Source organism: Vicugna pacos, chromosome 10, assembly GCF_048564905.1.
Source record: "Vicugna pacos chromosome 10, VicPac4, whole genome shotgun sequence".
Taxonomy (NCBI): Eukaryota; Metazoa; Chordata; class Mammalia; order Artiodactyla; family Camelidae; genus Vicugna; species Vicugna pacos.
This window is the reverse complement of record NC_132996.1, coordinates 58,744,959-58,767,888: the sequence shown is the minus strand read 5'-3', so window position 1 is coordinate 58,767,888 and position 22,930 is coordinate 58,744,959. Positions and strand designations below refer to the sequence as shown.

Genomic DNA, 22,930 nt, shown 5'->3' with positions numbered 1-22,930 from the left:
GCATTGAAGTCTGGGCTCACTGCAGCCCTGGCTGGGGTGGGGTCCAGCCAGGTTTATTCTCCTCCAGCTACAGATGCGGAACCCATGGCTTGAGAGACCAGTGCCTTGTCCAAGGTCCCAGCTCCCCTGTTGCTGCCCTGGGAACAGTGGCTGCAAGGAGCGTAGGGCAGGAAGGACAGATGGCAGCCCTGGAGACCACTTCAGGGGGAGCCCAGGGTCGCAGTCCCTCCCACCTGCCTAGGGGGCCTGGAGAGAGGGGGAAGACTGGGCTCATCGCCTTCCAGAACTCCTTTCTCCGCCAGGCTTCCCAGATGGGCCTCATCTGCAGGAATAAACACCACCGAGGGCATGTTTAGTCTCCCACCGGGATTTACAATGTGCTGGGAAAGAAAAAATAAATCATTCATTCCAACTTGGGCGATTGAGTGGCGCCAGAACTTCCCCAGCAAAGCCAGGAAATTTCCCCCTGCTTCCAGAAAAGGGGGTGGGCCAAGGTGAGGTGGGCTGGGGCCAGGGGGCATTTGAAGCCCGGGGGTGGGGGTGAGGAAAAGGAGGGGACAATGGGGTACCATGCTGGACACAGCCGGGACTGGAGTCAGGAGAGCCCATTGTCCAAGCAAGCCCTGCTCTCGGCCCGTGGGATGCCTCTGAGGCCTGGCTTCTGGTCGGCGCTAAGCAGATTATACCAGTTAGTGGGGAGGTGGCGTGGTATAGAGAGAGGCATGGGCCTCAGGTCAGGGGCATCTGCATAGAGAGCTCCACTCTGACGCATCTGAGCTGCGTGTGACCACGGCCAAAAGTCACTGCTTTCCTGGGCCTCAGTTTCCTAAACTCGAGATGCTTGTAAAACTGAAATGTGTGTCGAGGTGCTAGCTCAGCTCCTGGGATGCAATTGGTGCTCACAGATGGGCGCTGTCTTTATTACTGTGAGATGGAGACACACACGGGGGTGAAAAGGTGGACTGAACGACACCCCTGCAGAGTAGACCAGCTTCTGGGTTAGTCCCAGGAATCAGATCACTGGGGCCCAGTTCTTATTCACTCTCTGTAATGTACCAATGACTGGGTACCAGAGAAGTCCCAGGTGCCGTGGGGCGGAAATGAACTTATCCCACAATGCTTTCTTTAGAAAAGTAGTTTCCCTCCGTCAAACACTAGCTTTCTCTCTGGTAGCCAAGTGAACTTCCTTTCATCTACTAAAACTGCTATTTCCCCTTTTGCTTTGGCTGCCAGGAAGCTCAGTATTCAAGTTGGCTATCCGCTGTTGTATCTTACCCCCTAACCTCAGAAACAATGGTCTTCTTTCTCTCAGTGTGCATTCTGATCTCTCTCATATTGATTTTAGCTACTCTATATCCATGTTAAAAGCCAACTCCAATTCTCCTGGGAAATAGGCTGCGTGTGGATTATAAATAAGTAAAGCAGATTCAGGTAAGAACCACTACAATGAAAATTTCATCAGCATGAATCTAGAAGCCAGGTCGCCTTCGTCCAGATCTTGGTCTGCCACTTACTAAGTGTGTGACCTTTGGCCGAGTTAATTAACCTCTCTGTGCCTCAGCTTCCACATCTGAAAATGAGGGTATTCATTCATACTCATGCTCTCAAAGGCTTGCCGTGAGGAACGAATCATTAAATGCAGCATATGTGAAGCATTTAGTACCCGGCTTGTTCTAAATTCTACTGTGTTAGTTGTTGGTGTTGGTGTAATCTTTTCTCAGCTTCCTTCTGAGAGGGATCTGCGGCAACTTGACCTGCAAGTGCTCAAATGTGGGAGCCCACCTGACTGCCAGCCCTGCCACCCCCACTGGTGGACAAGAACTGTAGCTCTGGCAAAAGGCAGGATGCTGGGGGAACTCTGAGTGGAATCAGGGAGCCTGGGCTCTGGTCTGGCCTGGCCACTGACCGCCTTGCGCCCTCAGCCCTCGTCTGTAGGATGAGGGTACCCGCACCACCTTTCTATGGTGTGGTGAGGCTCAGGGAAAGAAGAAATACACAGTGGCCAACACTGCACCCAGGACATGGTGTGTGCTGAAGCTATGCAGGAGATGGCGGGGGTTGTAAGGATGGAATAATGTGTGTAAACCTTTGAGAAAGTACCATGTGCATGTAGTAGGTGCTCCATAATGACAACTGACAGTCACGATCGACTGGCTTACCCAATAGCCACTGCCAGCTCCCTTCTCTCTTGTGCCTCTGTCTCTAGAGTCTGAAAGCTGGATACATACTTTCTCAGCCTCCCTTGAGGCCAGGAATGCCCTTGTAACCCAGTCTGGGGGAGGCTTCTGGGGAGGGCTTGCTTTTCTGATAAAAGTCATGGCCATGGCTGGCATTGCCTTACTTCCTTTCTTCTGGGCTCAGCAGCACAGATGTTGTGCCTGTGCTAAGGCAGCCATCTTGTGGCCATGAGGTGAGTGGCATGATTTAGGAAGGCTGTCTTAATAAGGATGCTGAACAGATAGCCAGAACTAAGATCTCTGAGCTTCCAAACACGACTTCTGGTTAAGTCAATGACAAATATCCTTAGAATTTCAGCCCCGGTACGTCTGATTTTCTGTTCCTCTGTGCTGAGTGTCCCCTCCTCTGACACAGGATGAATGTTTTCATTGACAGTCTCCTCCCTGGGCCTCATTTGTGGATGAGGTGCCATAACTGTGCTAAGTGTTTTGCTCAGATAATCTCACTGAATCATCGTTAACAATCCTGAGGATTAAATCTGCTAATGTCCTCAGTTTACAGAAGGTGAAACAGGCACAGAGAGGCATGCAGCTTGCCCATGGCCACTCAGCAAGAAGGTGGTGGGGTAGACCTGAGATTTGAGCAGCGACTAAGCCCACCCGTACTGTCCTCTCCTCTAACGCTCTGCCATGTGACCACAAGGAACTGGAGGCCTGGGAGGCTGCCTGGCACCTATGGGCTTCTCTGCAACAACTGAGAGGCCTCTTGTCTACCTCTCACTCCCAGGCCAACCCTGGACCCCACTCTGAGCGGCTCATCCGCCCAGGTTGGGGTGAGGACGAGGGGGTGCTTACCTTGCCCATGTTGAAGTAGAAGAGGACCCCAGCAGTCACCTGGATGATGAGGATCAGGAGGAGGAAGACAAAGTACTGGGGACACAGAGCAGGCACAGAGTCAGCTGAGGCCCCCCAGCAAGTCCCCCTCACCTCGATGCCCCCACCCGGGCTGGGTGCAGCGGGCTGCAGGGCAGCGGCGGAGGCCCTACTCACCAGCCCCAGCAGGCAGCGGACCTCGTTGACAGCACCGATGCAGCCCAGGAAGCCCATGAGCATGGTGAAGGCCCCCACGCTGATGAAGATGTAGGCTCCCACCTTGAGCGAGGTGGAGGAGGTCTCTGCGGGGGCGGGGAGGGGCAGGGGGGGAGAAGAACATTCGATTCAGCCTGGCTATGTCGCCCTTGTTAAGCACAAAAATAGGGGCAGAGCCCTAAGGTCCAGGACAGTTGCCAAGTCCCTGCCTTGGGGCTGGGGCGCTGGGGTCAGCCACCCAGCAAGGAATCTGCTCCCTCCCGCTTTGGAAGCTGCCTTCCCTAGGTGTGCACCCCACCCCCATCTATCCTAACCCCCAGCCCTGCTTTAGTTTTTCTCCTTACCTCTTGCCAGGATTGAAAAGACTCTACATTTTACTGACTTATCTTACTCATTGTCTGCTGCCCCCACGAGCACGTGAGCAGCATGAACACAGGGACTCTGGTCCCTGCTGACCCCCCTGCCTTCAGAACAGCGTCTGGCACAGCAAAGTGCTGTATGAATATTGCCTGAATTAACACACCACAGACTGGCAGGTTCTGCTGGGGCCACAGACGCTGAGGGCCTGTCTTCCTCCTCGTCCATAAACAATGAACTCCAGGCTCTTCTCCCACTCACGATGCCTCAGCGGCTTCACACATGCTGTCTCCACTCTGACAGAACGCTGCCCAGTAGGCACCAGTACGGCCATCTCACAGACGAGGAAACTGAGGCTCAGAGAGGCACACTAGCAAGGGCCAGAGTTGGGCTTTGGAAACAGGCAGACCCCTCAATGCCATGCTCTTTCCCCTGATGCACAGGGCATGTGAACTGATACAGGCATTACACACATACATTTGTTCAGCCGACGAAGATTTACTAGGTGTCCACTGTGTGCCAGCTGCTGTGCTGGTTGCTGGGGGTACAGAAGCCAGCCTGCCAAGGCCCCTGCATGAAGAAGCTACATTCAATGGGTTGAGGGTGGAGATCTGGTTGTGTGAAGGGCGACGAAGATATGGAAGCCAGCTAACGTCAAGAACACAGGCGGGAGTCGGGGGTGGGGGTGTCGAGGTGGCTGGGGAAGGCAGGTCTGAGTAGGTGGATATTTTTGCTCAGATAAGAATGGAGTCAGCCAAGTGGAGATCTGAGGAACAGCATTCTAGGCAGTGGGAACAGCAGGTGCAAAGGCCTGAGGAAGGAGTAAGCTTGGTGTATTTGAAGAAGGGAAAGAAGGAGAGGAAGAAGGGAAAGAAGGAGAGAAAGAAAGGACTAGTGGGAATGAGAGAGGAGTCTGACAAGCAGTACACTTGAGACACAGAGAGAGAGCGGGGCCTAATGGCCAGAGACCCTCTTCAGGGCCGCCAGTGGACAGAGCCCACCCAGGGGGCTGGAGGTCAGAAGTCTCATCAGGGCACTTGATTAGCATTTCCCAGGATTCCCAAGATAACACACGGTAAGGCTCACATCTGCCTCCAGCTCTTGGGTGTGGGGTGCATGGGGTATGCTCCACCCCGGGGCTGTGACCCACCAGGAGGGCCAGGGTGGATGTGCTCACTCCCCTGACAGCCCTGGCTCTCTGGAGAGGTTGGCAAGGCACTCTTAGGGAGGCAGCTGGGCAGGATGTTACTAGAAAGCTGCAGAGCATCCTAGGAGCCTCAGTGGATCAGAAGAACCTCTTAGGGAGGCAGACTCCTGAGTCTATCATAGCCAGGCAGATTTTCCAGGAGACGATCTGGAACCTGCATTTTTAATGTGCTTCCCTGATGACTCGGATACAGCCAGGGCTGCCACAGTTGTTAAGCTAGGTGACCATGACCCTGGGGAGCTGAGATCCCCACCTGAGACACTAAGTGGGCGTTAGCACCCTTAAGGAACAGCGACAAAGCTGGAGCATGGGTGGGCAGAAGGATGTGATCCAGCTCCACTTCCTGGGCACAGACAGAATGTTCTGGAGCTCAGGAAAAGCCCAGGCCAGCCCACCTCACTTTCAGGCACCCCCACCCAGCTCCTCATAGGAGCCCCCAGGAATGTGGGCAGAGCCCTGCGGGGGTGAGTGAGGTGCCTTCCTCTTCATTCCAGGCCCTCACCACCCTGGCTCTCCGCCATCCACGAGAGCAGGGGAAAGCTGTTAAATTTTACTTTTCCTAAACTTCCTGGGTTTGGGTTCCGCAAGTCCCCGCAGTGAGGGCTCCCCCTCCAAAAAAGCAACTGGCACTGCCTGGAATTCCACTGTGCGCCAGCCCTGAAAAAGGCCCTTTATCCAAATCATCCTGCTGAATTCCACAACAGCCCGATGACAGTAGGTCTACACCCTGATCTGTCCCTAAGGGCCTGGAGGCCCAGAGCAGCTAAGATGCTGCCAAGGTGCCGAAGGGGCAACACCTGGGGCTGAGACCCCGACTCGGGTCCTTCTCCTGGGGGCCCAGCCGAGTTGCAGGGTCTCTGTTTCTCAGAACACTTCACTGATACCAGTCCCTGTCCTTGTCCAGGGTCTCAGGCTGGCCCTGATTTGAGCAGCTTGACTTAGAAAGGGACAAGCTTGTAGCCTGGGGAGGCCAACACACTGTGCACCAACCAACATCTTCTTGGCCTTATTGGGCCTAGGAGGTACCAACAAGGTGGGGAGAAAGTGGCCCAAACTGAAAGAGCCCAAGGACCACGAGAAGTGAGAACTAGTCCCAGCTCTGCTGCTAATAGGCTCTGACCCCGGACCAGCCATTTTCTAGGCCTCTGTTTCTTTCTTTATAAAAAAAAATTGATAATTCCTACTTCTTAAAGATGTTCTAAAGATTAAATAGTGCTATAAACTTACTTAACAATCACTTGTGTAAGGTGTACAATTTATTAGAAGCTGTTCTAAATGCTTTTCAGACATTAACTCATCTACTTTCTCACGACAGCCTTATGATGTTCAGCCTATCCTTATCTCCATTTTACAGATGAGGAGGCACAGAGAGGTGAAGTAACTTGCCCAGGATCACACAGCCAGTCGATAGCAGAGCCAGGACTGGAACCATGGCAGCCTGGCTCCACGGTCTGTGTTCTTAACCATCGTGCTTGCTTCTGCTTATTACGATGCAAATGCATGGTATGCCTCACAGGGTAGGGGCTCAGGAGACATGCCACCCGGTTCGTGTCCCTGCTCCCCTACCCTCCAGCTGTGTGCCCTGAGACGATTTACTTCCCCTCCCTTCAATTTCCTCCATTGTAAAATGGAGTTGATAATGCCTGGCCCCACGGACTCACAGTGAGCATTCAGCTAGGTAAGAAAAGAGGCATGTCATGCAGGCCTGGCACATAGTAGGCCCTGGGTTCCTGGTTCTGAACTTCACTTGGTGTGTGACTCTTAGCAAATCTTTTCCCTCCATCTCTGAGCCCCAGTTTACCCAAGGGTATAGTGACCCAGCTGGCAGACTGGTGTTTCTGAACTCTGGCTGCCTGGGGAACCCCCTGGGAAGCTTTTTAAAAATCTCAGTGCACCGGCCTCCACCCACACCAATGAAGTCAGATCCCCTGGGGTGAGGCCCAGGCCTTGGTATTTATAAAAACACTCGGGTGCATCCAGGGGGCCTCTAAAGTCTGGCCAGCTCAAGATTCTCAACCCTGAACAGGGAGGAGGCGAGAGGAGCAGAGGGCAGAAATGCGGTGGGTGGGCTGGGCCTTGAGACTTTGCCCAGAGGCGCGGTGCCTGCTGGGTGTGGGCCACAGCCCAGGAAGTGGGAGCCCGGGCCAAGCAGAGCCAAGGAGGGTATGTCCCATGTAGGGAGGGTGGGCGCCCAGCTGAGGTCGGAAACCCAAACCTTAGCCCCAGAATGGGGAGCAGTCTGCACCCTGACAGCCCCAGACCACATCGGATGTGGCTGGAGGCTGGATCATCCTGGCTTCCCTGCACATCTGAGGGGAGGCCTAGCCCCTGGGGCCCCGGTGACAGGTGTAGCCCCTTCATCACTCATACTAGCCTGGTTCCGTTTCATTCAAATCAAGCAGCTGTCATGGGCCTGAGTCCAAACCCGCTGCTTTGGGCAGCTGCTGGGAGGGGAAGTGAGCCAAGGACGCGCTCACTGAGGGGAGTGGCATTACTGTGCTACTTGGGGCCCCCTGCTCTGCTCTGCCTCCCTCCCACCTCAGGACTTCCACGAGAGGCTAGTGCAGCCAGCCGGCAGGCTTCCTGGAGGAGACAGTGAGTAAACCGGAAAGGCTTTAATCATCCTGGCAGGAGAGCCGTGGGTTTCTTCCCTCCAGCTTCAACGGTGAGACAAGAGGCTTCCATGCTGTGGTTCCCCCCTCTCCCCGCCCTCCACTATGTGCAGCATTTAGGACAAAGGTTCTGGGGGCTCAAGACCCACACCTATCACTCAGAGGCTTTGTGAACTTAAGCAAGGGACGTCACTTCTCTGAGCCTCATTTCTTCATTTGTAAGGCAGGAAGTTCCTACTGCACAGAGCTGTTGTGGGATTAAGGCAATTTATCTATGCAAAATGCTTGGCCCCATGTCTGGCACATCAGGAGCACAAACAACAGAACAGACGCTGGGCCTGGTGCCTCCTCAACTGTGCACTGGCCTGAACTACCTGGCCGGTGCCTGGCACATAGTAGGAGCTTCATGGATACCTGGTAATCTACCGTTCCTGGCCCTCTCTGAACTGGGGAAGGGAGGGACTGTTGGCCACGTTTTGCTGAGCAAGCAAATAGAGGAACCGAGGATGTAAGAGGCTTTCTCAAGGTCAGGGCAGAGGGAAGGGGCCAGGATGGCGAACAAGACTCCCGCATCCCCCAGTGCTCTCCAGACAACAGCAGCTTTGTCTGGGGAGGGAGAGAAAATTCCTTCTGGAAACCCCTGCAGAGAGGCCCTTCGGGAGGTGGTCAGCAGCAGGACCTGGGCAAGGCCCTGAGGGCTGCTGGAAAAGGGACCAGAACTGGGGCTCAAGTTCTTGTGGGAGCAGCCCTGCCTGCTGGGCCCCACTCGAGAGGCGGCTGGGGCAGGGGGAGCAGAGGGGTCCTTACGCAGGACGGAGATGAAACTGCTCCTGTCAGCCAGGATCCACACCCCGAAGCCCAGGATCACAGCACCCAGGACCTAGAAGGAAAAGGGGGCTGTTACTTGGGGGGCTGGAGAGCAGGTGGGGTGAGAGGGCCCCAACCAGCTGCCCCTGCCACCCAGGCATGGGGACACAGGGGAGCCACCTCCATCCTTGCCCAGCCCAGGGATGTCAGGATGGCCTCAGGCCCCAAACTCTAAGTCCTGGCCAACCCCAGCAATCCAGACAGCAGGGCCATGAGTGGGGAGTCCCTCCTGCCTCCCGTCTCCCCTACCCTAGGCCCATGTGTGGTCAAACTGAGCCTACAGGCTCTGGGATATAGCCTCCTGCCAGGGGCACCCTTCTACTATCTTCCTGCCCTTCCCCAACTTGGGGGCTGGAGCTTCCTAGAGAAGCCAGGCTCGGGGTGGGAAAACCCTCAGTGGACTTATCATCAAAGCCTAACCCAACCATCCTTCATATCTTGGGTCCAAGGCCAGGAGAGGGGACCTTCCTGACCCTCAGGCAGACCAAGGGGCCCCTACTGCATAGCCTGTGCTGTCAGACCTCCTTTTTTAAAAAATATTTTTTAAAAGTTATTTATGCATTTATTTTACAATATCATATTTTTTAAACTGAAGTGTAGTTGATGTACAATATTACATGTTCCAGGTATACAATAGAGTAATTCCCAATTTTGAAAGGTTAAGCTCCCTGTGTAGTTATTATTCTCCATGTTGTACAACACATACTTGTAGCTTATTTTATATTTGATAGCGTGTACCTCTTCATCCTCCACCTCTCTCTTGCCCCCCCCCCACCGCTTCCCTCTCCCCACTGGTAACCACTAGTTCGTTCTCTACGTCTGTGAATCTGGTTCTTTTCTGTTATAGTCACTAGTTTGTTTTTTTTTTTTTTTAGATTCCACATGTAAGTGATATCTTACAGTATTTGTCTTTCTCTGTGTCAGACTCTTCTTAAGAGCCTTTCACACTGGGTTTAACTCAGCCACGTGTCTCTCTGCCTAGACTGCAAGCTCCCCGAGGGCAGGGCTGGGTTGCATGCAGCACTGTGCACCTGGGCACTTACAGTCCCAGGTGCTGCAGACGCAGGCAGTGAGCGAGTTCATGAATCAAACTGTGTAAATGCAAGACTGGAAAAGAAAACAAATGGGAAACGGCTGACATAGGGATTCCCTGCCTCCCTTCCCTCAACCAGGGCGGGTCCACAACCTGAGCCCACCTCCCAGGTGGAAATCTAGCCAAGAGCCACCATCCCATCAAGCCAGCTAAGGCTGAGGAGGGGCCTGCAGTCCGGGCAGAAGCACAGATTCCCCTGAGGGGCCTGGGGTGTAGGGGTCTGCATCACCCCACAAGACTGGCCTTTCCCTGGGGCCTGGCTTAGACCCATCTGGGGACAAACCCACCTTCAGGGTCCCAGCCTGTCACTACCCACGTTTACTACCAGCCCGGGGTTCCTGCCTCAGCCATCATCCATCCCATAACCTCAGGTGCAAGGTCAGTAAGTACTGATAAAGCCCTCAGCCTGGGGTGAGCCCCCCGGGCCCAGAGTCTTGCTCAGCCTGGTCTGCAGTTATTAAAGACCAGAACTGGGCCCCTGGGTAAGGTGAATGTGGCATTTGACTCAGGTGGAAAAATGAAGGGGACACCAAAAAACTCAGTAACCAAAATAAATCAAAGTTTACAGCAATTATTTTTAAGAAACCCAAATTAATTGGGAAAAGAATCCATGGTGAACAAAATATCAAACCTTTAAATAAAGACAGGCTTGGTATTACTGATTTTCCCTTCTGAAAAGGATCAGGGCCCCAGTGTGATGCCGTGTGGGGCTGTTTCTGATCTCACTCGCCTTACCCTGGCCCTGCTTAAAGACAACAGCAGCCAAGAACCAGGAAGATGAAGGCACAGTGATCTCCCCACATTTGTCCCCCACTGTCTCCCAGGAGCTCACCTGTCCTCACCTCTCTTCTTCTCAGATGGGCCCTGTTACTGTCCTCATTTTACAGATGGAGAAACTGAGGTCCTAACCTGGCCCAAGGTCACCCAATTCACCTGTCAGGGGCTCAAAGTCAAGTCTGACTACTTAATCAGGCCAGATGGTGACACATCAGCATCAGGGGTACCTGGGGTCCCTCCCTGGTCTGAGCCTAGAAAGCCAGTCCCTGGGGACAGGAAAGCTACTGAGACCCTGGGAAGGGGAAGGGTCCACCCGTAAGTGGGGGCACCTCAGACCACGCAGCCTGCTGGGAGAAAGGTGGGCCTTACAGGACCTACCATTGGTTCCCAAAGACTCCTGAACCCCTGCCCACCCCAACCTCACACCTCACAAAACAGCTAGCCCATGGTCTGCTCCTGCCACCTCAGACCCATGTGGAGGAGCCCCTGTCTGCACACCTCCTGCACCAACAGGGCAGGACTGCAGGGAGAACCACACTCCTAAACAGAGAAGGGGAGGCAGGGCAGAAAATTCCCTCTGGGCAAATATAATCCCAAATAGAGCAAAATCCCAGGCTGCCCAGCTGAGCCCCTCAGCTGGCCTCCAGGAACCCAGGGAGGAAAGTCCCTGGTGCTGCCTGTTTGGCTCTGTGATCTGATGACACAGCCTGGCCGCCAGGTGTGGCTGCGCCAGCTGTCAGGCCATGGGACAGCCAGGAACGAGGCCAGGTCAGGGGCCAGCCAGAACGGGGGAGGCACCATGACACCCCCTTTCTCTGTGAACTGGACCAGGGCTGTGGTGCACATCCCATATTAACACTCCTCCCCAGACCCACGAGAATCTCCTGACAGGGCTCAGCCAGGAGCCAGGAGCCTCATAGCCAGCGTCCTGCCCCAAGAACGGCCTCAGGGTTTCTTGGGATCTGACAAAAGCTGATGGGGCAATTTTCCCGGGGAGTTTGGGGTCAGGAGGGAGTGGAGGCAAGGATGTACACGTGTACCCGCCTGCATGTGTGAGCACACACAGCAGCCCAGTGGCTCTGCCAAACCACAAGTCCAATCACGTAAGTGCTTCCCTGTGCATGAAACAAAGACCCAGTCCTTCCTGGAAGGCCTGCATGGCCCATGCCCTGGGGAGGCGCACTCTGCCCCTCTCCCCCTAGGCTGGACTTCCACTCTGCTGCCCGGACCCCGCTCTCCCAGCCACAACTCCAGGGAGTGCTTGCTGACTGCCCTGACAAAGCCAAGTGTCTTATTATCTGCTCTCTTAGGGACCATGTCCTTCATTCCAGCACCTAACACAGCTGCAATTTTAACTTCCTTTTGAGTCCTGGATCAAAGCCCACCACTCCCCAGAACGTCAGCCCCACCAAGAGTGCAGAAGCCGTGGCCCTTCTGCCAGTGACTGTCTACCTGGCATCCAGGACGGGGTCTGAATACACAGAGGTTTCAAATCCACGTTTGGTAAATTAGTGATGAGTGGATGAGTGAATGAACAAACACACACACACACACACACACACACACACAGAGTCTCCTCTAACTCTCTCCTTCCCCTGTCACTCTCCTGTGATAAAAGCTCCCCCTCTCCCCAAGTACAGCAGCCTCCCATTCTGATGAGCTACTCTGGCCCCAGGACACAGGGAGTGAACACTTCCTTCTGCCAGCCCCCTGGAGTGGCTGGGAGGAGGCCAAGCAAGACTGGCCCCCGGCGCTCTGGCCGGAGGGAAGCTCTTCCAGGCTCCGGCTCTATAGGGCAGCCTGGGAGCAGGACAGGAAGGAACACCTTGGCCAAAACCATCAACCTCACTCCCTTTCTCTACCAAGTCTCTACCCCATCCCACCCACTGCATGAACGAAGAGGGGGTGTTTGTGCCCCTGAACCCCAAGTCCCACCACCTCCTAGGCTGTAGCCCAGACTCCTCCTTCCAGTTCCTAGAGCCCACGGGATAAAACCATGGGGCTCCCACATCCCCCACCCCATCCTGACCAGCTGGCCTTTTTTAAAAGCTGGGCCCCAGCCCGGGGAGCCAAGCGCCTGCCAGGGAAGGCTTGGCTCTGCTATGTGGGCAGCCGCTTTCCAGAGGCCTGGCCCAGCCAGGAGGGACCTGAACTCCAAGCAGGGAAACCCAGATACCCAGGCCCGGCTGCCATCAGTGGAGGCCCAGAGCGGCAGGGGGGCCTCAGCATGGTCCTTGAGGACGGAGCTGGGGCTGGAGCCAGGGTGGCCAAACAGCAGGGCAGGGCTGTCCCTGTACATGTGTGCCTGCACGTGTGTGCACATGAATGTGCCAGAAACACACTTGGAAGTATCTGTGTGTTGGATTAAAGTTATGAGATTGAGTCTTGGAATTTAGAATGAGTCTTTATTTCCAAACTCTATAATCCTATGTAACTTGTAATGTAAAACCATTTCTTTCCCATAAGCAATTCATGTCTCCTGTAGAAAATTTCAAAACTGCAGAGAAGCAAAAAGAATAAAACCCAAATTCCCAGGAATCCCAATATTAACATTTGAAGGTATTTTCTTCTCCTCTCAAAAATATTCATGTATGTGTACAGTTTAAAAATGGAATCATAAGAAATATCCTATTATAAAATATGATTTTTTAGTAGTATAGGGTGACCCAACACCATGAGAGGCCAAGGCCCCCAGCACCAATCTGGGGCTTTGAGAATCTCTCCCACCACCTACACCCTCACCCCCATCACACACATACACACAGTCACACTCTCACAAATGCATACTCATGCATAATCACATACACACTCACACATCACCATCATCATCATCCTGGCAACTCCAAGGCAGGAGTCCGTCTGTGCCAGACCAGAGAGGAAAATTGAGGCCCCAGGAAAACCAGTTCCAGATGTGCACAGAGCTGACATCTGGGTGGCCCTGTGGCTCGTGACCTGCGGAGACCTGCCAGGGTGGGTCTGGGGAAGGGCGACTGTGTCCTCACCCTGGCCCAGAGCCCAGCCTCCTCTTGCCTACCCTTGGGAGCTCGGGGACATCCCTACAATGTGGATGGGGGTGTGGCGGGGGTAGTTGAGACCTAGAGCTGTAACAGGCAAGTCTTCAGAGTGGGTAGAGGAGGGTGGGGTGTCAGGACAGGATGAGAAAGATTCCAGAGGCTCCCCACAACAACTCCCTGCTGGCCAGCTGGGGGACACCTGGGGCTGTCCTCTCCCCATGCCCACCTCCAGCCCTGACAGCCCGGTGGCCTCAGCACTCCAGGAGACAGGGAGCCTGGGCGAGGAGTCCAGTGTACCGCCGCCAAGCCACTGGGAACCCTGGGAATCTCCCCACTGCCCCCACCTGGTTCCATTTTGAACAGTGCATCCTCAGCCCCACCAGCCACATCCCACCACCATCCCTAGGCCTGGAGGGTCTCAGGCTGGGATGGCCCAGGAAAGAGAGTCTCTGTTGGAGGCAGCTGGGTGGCCAAGGTCATACTTACAAAGAAGAGCAAGTTGAAGAGGAAGAGAAAGTATTTGGTGACTTTGATACAGGCTGACCCCATCCTGCCGGTCGTGGAGCTCCCTGGAGAGAAGACAGAAGGCAGGTAGGTCAGTGCAAGGTGGGACCTGGCCAGGGTCAGGGAAGAGATCTGCTGGCCCCACATCATCCCAGGTCACCCTCCCAACAACCTCATGAGGTAGGCACCAACATCAGGTCCTGTTTTAGGGACCCTGAGGCCCAGAGATGTTAGATTACTGACCCAAAGTCATACAGTGGGGTGTGGGCTGCACTTAGGGTCTAGGTCAGCCACTCCACTAGGGCAGGGCCTGGAGAGAAATAATGGAGACCCTCAGCCTCCCTGAGGCCAGACAACCCAGGAATGACCATGGCCAGCCCTCAGAACTTGTGGGACCACGGAAGCCAGAGTAGGCAGCTGGGGCCGAGACAGTTGGCCTGGGACAGCTGCGTGGGCAGAGCTGGGCTCAGGGGAGGGGGAAGCAGGCACCAGACCCCGTCAGGTTCCCACCGCCCTGTGGAGGTTAGGGGACAGTGGGAGGGAGAAGCAGGCCGCAGAGCAGAGGGAGCAGAGGGCCCGAGGCAGGGCTTCACCCTTCTTCCTCTTGCAAGGGTGAAAGGCAGTCCTAAGTCTCATGACCTACCTCTGTCCATACAGAGGTTCCCCCCCCACCACTTCTCTGGGCAGAAAAACAGTCTCCTAACATCTTGGCCAAGTGGGAGCTCGGCTTCAACTTTCTACACCTCCAGTGACCGGGGGAGAGGGGTTAATGGGGAGATTTGAGCACAAAGTGAAGCAAAACTGTCCAAACAGGGAAAAAAAAGATTGTCTGGGTGGTAGGGAGCGCCCTGTCACAAGTGGCATGGAAGCAAAGTCTAAATAGACTTATGGGGAATTCAAGAGCTACATGGGGAGATTAGACTGAACGCTTTTCCAGGCTACCAGGGTCCAAAGCCTGGGTCAGAGAAATATGGGGACAGCAGTGACTCAGAGCTAGGGAAGTCCAGCCTCAGCAACTCCACCTGGGGCCTCCCCCAGACCCAGAGGGGGAGAACACAAGGGCTCCCCCGTGTCAGGAGAACCGAGATCTGAGATCCCCAACCCAGGCCTGCCCCAGTAAGGCCTGCTGGGGACGGTCCACATGAAGGAGAGCTATTGTTTCCTCTCTCCCCTCCCAGCCAGCGCCTGACAACCACAGAACAAAACAGCAGGAGAGAAAAGATTTTCTCACCAAGGGCAGCATGTTTTTCTTTCCTTCCACTGGCCTGCTTGAGTCTCCCCTGAGTAAGAGGGGCTGCCCCAGGCTCAGTCCCAAGCAGCCTATAGATAAGTCATCACTTCACCAGAAGAACGCCATCACTACGTGCGAGTGGAGCGGCAGGAGCAGTGGTGCTGACCGCATTCTTGTGAAATTGGAGAAGTGTGGAACCAGTCCTTTGGCAACGGATGCTGGCCTGCACTGTTGCACAGTTCTAGAGAGTCCGGGAAGGGAGTTTCTCCACTTTCCGGCTCCCACAACCTCTGCTCTGGCTGGGTCTCCAGGGCCACCTGGCAGCGTTGGGGGTGTTCCAAAGGGACAGTTTTTAGACAAGAGTGGAAAGCTGGCCTCCTCATAATCAGCACCTATTCTGGGTGGCCATTGGCATCTGTCCTTCCCTTTAATCCTCACGACTTGCCCAGAAGGTGAGGGGGTCCTCCTGTCTCAGGGAGCAGGATGGGTCGGGCTCAGAAAGGGGCAGTCACTTGCCCAAGTTACACAGCTCGCTAAGCAGTGGTAGCTCCGCTGCCCAAGATCCTTCCACTGTGAGTGCTACCTTCCGAGGAGTGGCCATGACTGCGATAAGGGGTCTTTGGGGATGGGGAGGATTCCGTCGTCCAAGTAGGTGGTGAGCACCAAGGTCACTGCTCATTCAAAGGAGCTCTGGTTTGGCTGCTGGGCTGGTATCCCCAATATTCCCCAGGCAACCTCTTGTCACTCACACAGATTGTGCTAGGAGTTGGGCAAAGCCTTTCAGCATCTTATGAACAAACTCAGGCCCAGAGGGGTGAAGGAGCTTGACCAAAGTCACGGGTACATGGACCAGCAAGAACAGAACCCAGGCTGCCTGGCCCCTTAGGTCACCCCATCGTCTCTGGGAGGCAGCTGGGTGGGTTCAGGTGCTGAAATAGCCCATGACTGGCAGGTAGGTTGGCCAATAGGGGCAGGCCCAGAGACTACCTGGGAATGACCCTACGGAGGAGAAGGGGCTGAGAATCAGAGCTCAGAGTGGGCGGCTCCTGTTGGCCAAGATCCAGGATCCAATTTCCTTCTGCCTGACAAGTGTAGACATTTCCCTCTCGCAGCAACAGGGAGCAGGAGATGAACACATTCTCCACACTCGGCAGAAGATGGGCAGTTCCCTGGAGGGCAGGGCGTCAGCTAAGGCTGGGGACATGCCCAGGTGGCCCCGTGATGGAGGGGCATCAACTTCAGGAAGCCCACAACCACCACCAAGCCCCAAGGAGACCCCCAGATTGCATTCAGAGGGCCTGGGGTTATACCAGCTCTGCTCGCCCACGCTGAGGGGTCTGATCCTCAGCTTCTTCATCAATGAGATAAGAATAAGGGTTGGCATAGGGCAGGAATTGGCCAACTAGGGCCTATGGACCAAATCCAACCCACCACCAATATTTTGTACAGCTTGCCAGCTAAGAACAGATTTTACATTTTTTAATAGTTGGGAAAAAATAAAAAGAATATTTTGTAACACATAAAATTCAAATAAATAAATAAAGTTGAATTGGCACCAGCCACGCCCACGGTTTATGTACTGTCCACTGCGGCTACCACAGGCCATGGTGGAGCAGGGCAGCTGTGACAGAGACCGCTGGCCCACAAAGCCAAAAACATTTATTACCTGGCCATGGATGGAGAAAGTTTGCCAGTCCCTGGTGCCAGGGACCAGATGGTGTACACACAAGTGTCTGTAAGAAGCAGCAAGATTAGAGCTGTCCTTAGCTTGGGATCTCAAGGGAGAGTGAGCTGAGTGGCAAGAACTGAACAGAAGGAACTGAATAGTCAGGAGGGAGAAGATACAGACAAGGGTTCAGTTCCTAGCTCTGCCAATGCAGGGCCACAGAGAAAAGACTTCGGGGCCTCGCTTCCCGATTGAACCCCATGTTATAAAGAAAAGTGAGGTTGGCGCCTGGCATGGTCGGGCTTGATGAGCTGGAGCTGGGTAAGCCTCTGTACGAGCACTTGTGGAAGAAGCGAGGGGTGAGTGTTTCATTTGCAGATGAAATTAAACAGAATGTCTCCCAGTGTTATGCTTTCCTGTCTACACTTTCTGTAAACACTAGAAGGTCTGCCCATGCTCTCCTAAGAGGAGGTCTTGACAGCCACAAAACAAAGTTATGAGATGCAAGCACATCTTCTTTGGAAAATTCTGGAATAATCACCCACAGCTGTGTGAGCAGTAGGAAGGAGGTGCTGATTTTATATTACACTTTATAACTGGTAGACTGACCATTTATGTCTAAGCAACTACAATTTAAATTGACCAAATATATAATGTTATGCCAAATCAGCTTGTACAATGAAATTATTATGCTACTAATATTTTACTAACTCCTGCTCATCCTTCAATACTCACCTCAAACATCTACCTCCCCCAGGGAACCCCCTACTCCAGTCATCCTTGTCACAACAGCGAGTGCCACACCCTCCCCGCCAACACACATGCTGGTTCAGGGCACTCCTCTGCTTCCTTCCAATCGCGCTGGATACTGGAGCAGCTCCCACCACAGGCTCTGGCATCAGACTGCCTGGGTTTGAATGTTGTTCTATCACCTCTTAGCTGTGTGACCTTGGACAGGTGACTTAACCTCTCTGACCCTCACCTTACTCATTTGTGAGAAGACAAAAATAAAACTTATTTGGCAGATTTGCCCAGAGATTAAATTAAATAATATGGGTTAATGCCTGGCAGAAGGTAGGCTTTCAACAAATCAAGGTTACTATTATAACATGTAATGCTGTACAGTAATTTTTCACTCATTTGTCCGTCTCCCCCTGTGGACTGCAATACCTTGAAATGAAAGATTGTGTAGTATTTATGAGGTCAAAGTAGACTCCCAACAAATTTTGCCGAATGAAAGACTGGATGGATAGAGGGAGGGAAGATGGGAAGAAGGATGCAGGGATAGATGCATGAATGGATGGATAGATGGATGGATGGAAGGATGGAGGGAGGGACGGATGAGCAGATGGACATAGGGATAGATGGGCGATGGAAGGATGGATGGAGGGAAGGAGGGATGGATGGATGGATGGATGAGTAGATAAAGGGATGTAGGGATGGATGGAGAGGTGAAGGGGAGGGGGAGGAACTTTCGCCTAGAATGCCAGGAGGTGCTCAGATGCTTTCAGATGCTCAGCCATTTGAAGGAAGTCTGAGATCCACTGTCCCTGAGTCAGCGGAGACTCATTTTCAGTCCTCTTCTGTCCTTCCCCAAAGGGTAGGGTATGGAATGTGTAGGGTAAGCACTCAGAAGCAACCAACTGCCAAGACTCCCTCACTTTCCCCAGAGCCCCGGAGCTTAGAAGGTAGGACTAGGGAGGAACACGTGTCTTCAAGAGAACCCCATCTCTACGATGGGCCCCTGTGAGTTCACACCTGTGGAGTAGGAGGTTTGATTTATCCCTCACCTGAGGATGGGGAGGAGCCCTCAAGTCTCACCCTAGAACCTGGAAGTCCCCTGATAGCCTTGGGGAAGCAAGCAGTGCAGCTATGCGGCACCTCTAGACCCAGAATCAGAAGTTCAGGCTTAGCACCTGCTCTACTTAGCACCTAGGACCAGTGACTGCCCCCCTCCCCCAGGCCTGCCTCCTCAAAAGTCAAATGAAAGGCTGAGACCAAGAGCAGTGTTTGCCAGAGTAGTTCTTCCAAATACAAGTCCTAGAACACATGCCATTAAGAACAAGCCTTTACTATCACTGGGTCTGCGGAGCGTCAGTTCTCCCCAAGACTCACTGTACATTAGGCTATTAGCGCTTCCAAGACACCCACAGTAAACACTGCTGACTTAAAAGCATTTTTCACTCAACAGCCCTAACACCACATGGAATACATCTTAGGAAACGCTAAGCCAAATGCTCCTGAAGGTCCCCTGGGAGCCGGGTCTCTGGGACTCAGAGCTGCAGGATTCAGAGGAGGGAGGAGATGGATGGTCCTTCGACCACTAGCTGGCTCAGACCCGACACCCAAAAGCCACGCTCGGGGCTCTTCCTCATTCTCCTCATCCCACAGCCCAAATGCATCTCCTCCGATCCACCACCTCTCCCAGCCCCATGCCTCACCTCCCACCTGGACCCATGCAACTCCCTGGCTGGTCATGGGTTCCACTCCTGCCTTTCTCAACCCGTTATTCACACTGCAGGAAGGGCTTTTTGAAAAATGTAAACTAGATCTTGTCACTCCCCTGCCTGCAACCCTCCAATGGTGATGGAGCCAACATGCTTGCTATAAAATCCAGGCTCTTATGTGGCTGGCATGGCCCTGCCCATTTTGCCTGGCTTCCCCTGGGTCTTTAGCACCTCCATCTTCCCCATCACACATTCATTCCTAAGGCCACAAAGGCCGCTCTTTCCAGTTGTTCCATATACCAGACCCTTGCCCACCTGAGTGCCTTTGTCCTTGCTGTTCTTCTGCCAGGAGCTTTTCCCCCAAAGCCCCCAGCTGGCTCCTTCCCTCCCCGTAGGCAGGCTGTTATTCCTCCCAGATGCCCTCCCTGAATACCCGATCTACACAGCAGACCTCCAGTCCAGCTGTGCACTAGAATCACAACATGCCAATGTGCAGGCCCCTGTCCCTACCCCGATCAAGCCATCAGACCCTTATAGGGGCAGGGAGGGCTCCCCTGGTGACTCTAGAGACCAGCAGCTTCAACATCTGGGCCTATACACGGCCCTGCTCACTGCAGTCATCTTATTGGTCCCCTAGTGTGCCCAGAGCCCAGTTAGAATATGGTTCCTCATGGGACGGGCTGTGTCTGTCTCATTCGCCCTGTACGCCAGAGCCTAGAACTGTGCCTATCACATAGTAAGCACTCACTGTGTATCTGCAGGAAGAAGGAAAGGAAAGGGGGAGGGTCTGAGGAGGTCAGGAAAGGTTTCTTAGAGGAGACAAGACAAACTGCTTTGATCTTGCAATGGGAAGTTTCTGGTCCTTAGAAATACCATTGTTGGCTTGTGTGGATGGGGTTGCTTCCTCCAAGAGTAGATTTTAATCCCCTTTGGGTCGGAAAAGGCTGATGGAAGCTGTAAGCCCTCTCCCTAGAAAGATGTACGCAGATCGGCAGGCACATGTTTTCATTCGGTTTCAGGGGGTCACTAACCCTGGAAAGCCAGGAGGTCCTTACTTTCCCCATCTCCCGATTGCTTTAGAGCAGTGGCCCCCAGTCTTGGCAGTACGTTAGAATTAGCCCAGGAGCTCGAAAGCTTGTAGGAAGGACCACATCTGTTGACCTCATCAGCCATACTGAAGGAACACCCTTGCTGGTGCCTGCCCTGAGATTCTGATTTAATTGGTCTGGGGTGAAGCCTCAGCATCAGGGTTTTTTTTTTTTTAAGTTTTCCAGGGACTTCTTCTTTTTAAAAATAATTTGAAAGCTTTATTTCTCCCCACAATTAGCAGATGGATTTCATGTTAGTTCAACCAGAAGTTTTCTTCCTATAGTTGCTGTAAGCTTTCCAGGGAATTCTAATGAGTTGAGACCCCAGCAGGGCCTGGTCCCTCTGGTCTGAGTGGGATGCAGGCAGGTCTGGGGCCCCTGGTACAGCAGGTCCTGGATGGGGAGTATCTCATATGAACCTCCCTGTACCTCCGCTCCACCCTGCACTTCCTGGAGGCACATTCCTGGGGTCATTGACCCTAGAGCAATATCCGCCATACAGAAGAAGACTTCTGAGATCCTTGCATTTCTCAGAGGGGTCAGAGAGAGCACGAGCCCACAGACGACGCAGCAAGATCGGGGCTGAGCACGCAGTGGAGGACTTGGAGATTCCTGGTCCAGAGCTCGTTTCTTTCCATCTGCTGCTCTGCCCCAGCTCACCAGGCCTTCTGCATAGAAATTTAAGGGGAACTGGACTCAGAGGCACACAGCAGCCCTTGGTTCCCACCTATCAGCCACATAACCTGGGGAAATGCTGCAGAGCTGCCTCCCACCCACCCCACATGGGTGTGAAGGTGAACTGTAATCCACGCTGGCTCGCACTCTCCCTGCCCGAAGATGCCTCATCTGCTACATCTTATCAGCTGTGTGTGGCCTTGGGCAATTACCTCAGCCCTGTGCCTCAGCTTTCCCACCTGCAAAATGGACTTAATAATGGGTTATGGTGAGGCTGACATGAGTCAGTATTTATAAAGTGCCTGGCACCTAGTAAGTGTCAAATAAAAGTCACCAATTACGATAATGATGATTATCATCCAGAGGTTGTTGATTTCCTGACCAACAGTCCGAAGCCCTGTAGGGCACTTGCCTCTAGATATTTGCCTGGTCTGGAGGCCTCTGCTGCTCTCAGGCAAGGGGGACGGGGTGAAGCAGGGCGGGGCTGGGCCACTAAGGAAGAAGGGCCTCTGCCCTCCACAGGGGCAGGGCCTCTGTCTCCAAGCCTCTCGGCTGTGCCTTAGGGGCCTGCCTGAGGCCTGGCCGTCCAGCCAGTTTGGTGAGTTGGACAACTAATCCCGTGGGAGCTCAGTCAGTCTGCTTGGACAGAAAATAGAATGAGAGCCTGGCCGGGCTGTTGTGCTCTGCAAGGCCGCCCGTCAGGAGGCGCTCCACCTGCAAGCTGGTTGGTGGCCACCCGGCTCTGGACTTTGTCCTGACTGCCCATGAAGAGAGGCTGGTCACAGGCAGTTGTGTTTGTTTTCACGTGTGACAGGTGATGTGCTTCCTGAAACCCGTACTGACTCCAGGGGCTGGCTTTTTGACCTCCCTACTATCTTATTTTTCAATCTCTGGTCTTACCTTTCCTCTTGTTAAAACAGAAAAATAAAAATAAAAAGCTGTTACCCTGAGCAACCGGAAGAAATCAGGAGGCTACAAAACATGATTAGAATCTCACATTTCCTTTAAGACTTAGATTTGAATCCCAGCGCTGCGGTGTGACCTTGAGCAAGGGAGTTACTAAACCTCTCAGCCCAGAGTCTCATCTCTACCACAGGGATACTGGCAGGATGCTCTGTCTCACAGGGTTGTTGGAGGGCTGTGATAAAGCATGTAAAGATTTTGGGGGCACTGTCAGTTTCTTACAACACAAGTGAGCAAACCCCATCACCAGCACCATCATGGGCTGGAAGAAACACGTTAGGATCAGACCTTCTCAGGAATCCCAGGATTTCAGCGCACAAGGCCTCCTATTTGTCTTACAGAAGCTGAACTGGAGGAGCCATAAACAGCTCCTGTCACAAGATCCCATGAGCAGTGTAGTGACAACACTTTTTGGTTTGTATCATGCCATCCCCACTGTCTCTCATTTAATCTCTATAACAATGCTGCCCCCGCCACGGAGATACTATTATCCCCATTTAACAGATGAAGAAACTGAGACTCCGGTTCAGTGACTTGCCTAAGGTCTGACTTGAGACCAGAGCTCCTTTTGCTTCACCTGCTGCCAATTCAATGAGGTAGATGGTAGAGCCCACCCACCCCACCCTTCCGCACCTCTGCATGCCTGCCTGACTCCCTATCCTGCCCTAGCTCTGAGAACTGACTCTTGGCTTCCTGTCAGGAAGGAAAAGATCAGCCCTACCAATCCTGGCCAGGGTGTTCCTTCAGTATGGCTGATGAGGCCAACAGATGTGGTCTTTCCTACAAGGCTTTGCTCTGAAACCCAAGCAATGAGACCAGAGGGCCTTCAGCATAAAGAAGGGGCCACTCTGATGGAGGGTGCCACATGGAAAAGAGCAGACACTACAAACCTTCCAGCCTCCCCACCTGGCCCAGTGCAGCCAAAGACTCAAGTTGAGGCTGAGCCATAGCCTTGGACCTCCCCCTCTCCATGGCTTCTTTTCCTGATTGCTTTTTGCAGGCTGCTTGGGCCCCATGCAAGCCCTACTCTCTCCCCACACTAGGTTCTAAGCCTCATGCATTCAGATTCACATTACTAGAAAGGCTTTTGACATCACCGACTTAGTTCCCATTTCTCAGATGAAGAGACTGAGACCCAGAAAGGACCATGAATCCCTACCCTT

General features: G+C 53.5%; 1 protein-coding gene across 1 annotated transcript in view; it reads right to left on the bottom strand.

Moving 5' to 3' along the window:
- The window catches only part of CD82 (CD82 molecule), a 50,335-nt gene that overhangs the window by 10,284 nt on the left and 17,121 nt on the right, over nt 1–22,930 (bottom strand). The window contains exons 2-5 of the mRNA XM_006212320.4: nt 13,680–13,762; nt 8,250–8,322; nt 3,228–3,352; nt 3,033–3,107 (exon numbers count right to left, since the gene is read on the bottom strand). Coding sequence (XP_006212382.1) covers nt 3,033–3,107; nt 3,228–3,352; nt 8,250–8,322; nt 13,680–13,742 — 336 coding nt within the window. The 5' untranslated portion in view covers nt 13,743–13,762. The remainder of the gene's footprint in view (nt 1–3,032; nt 3,108–3,227; nt 3,353–8,249; nt 8,323–13,679; nt 13,763–22,930) is intronic.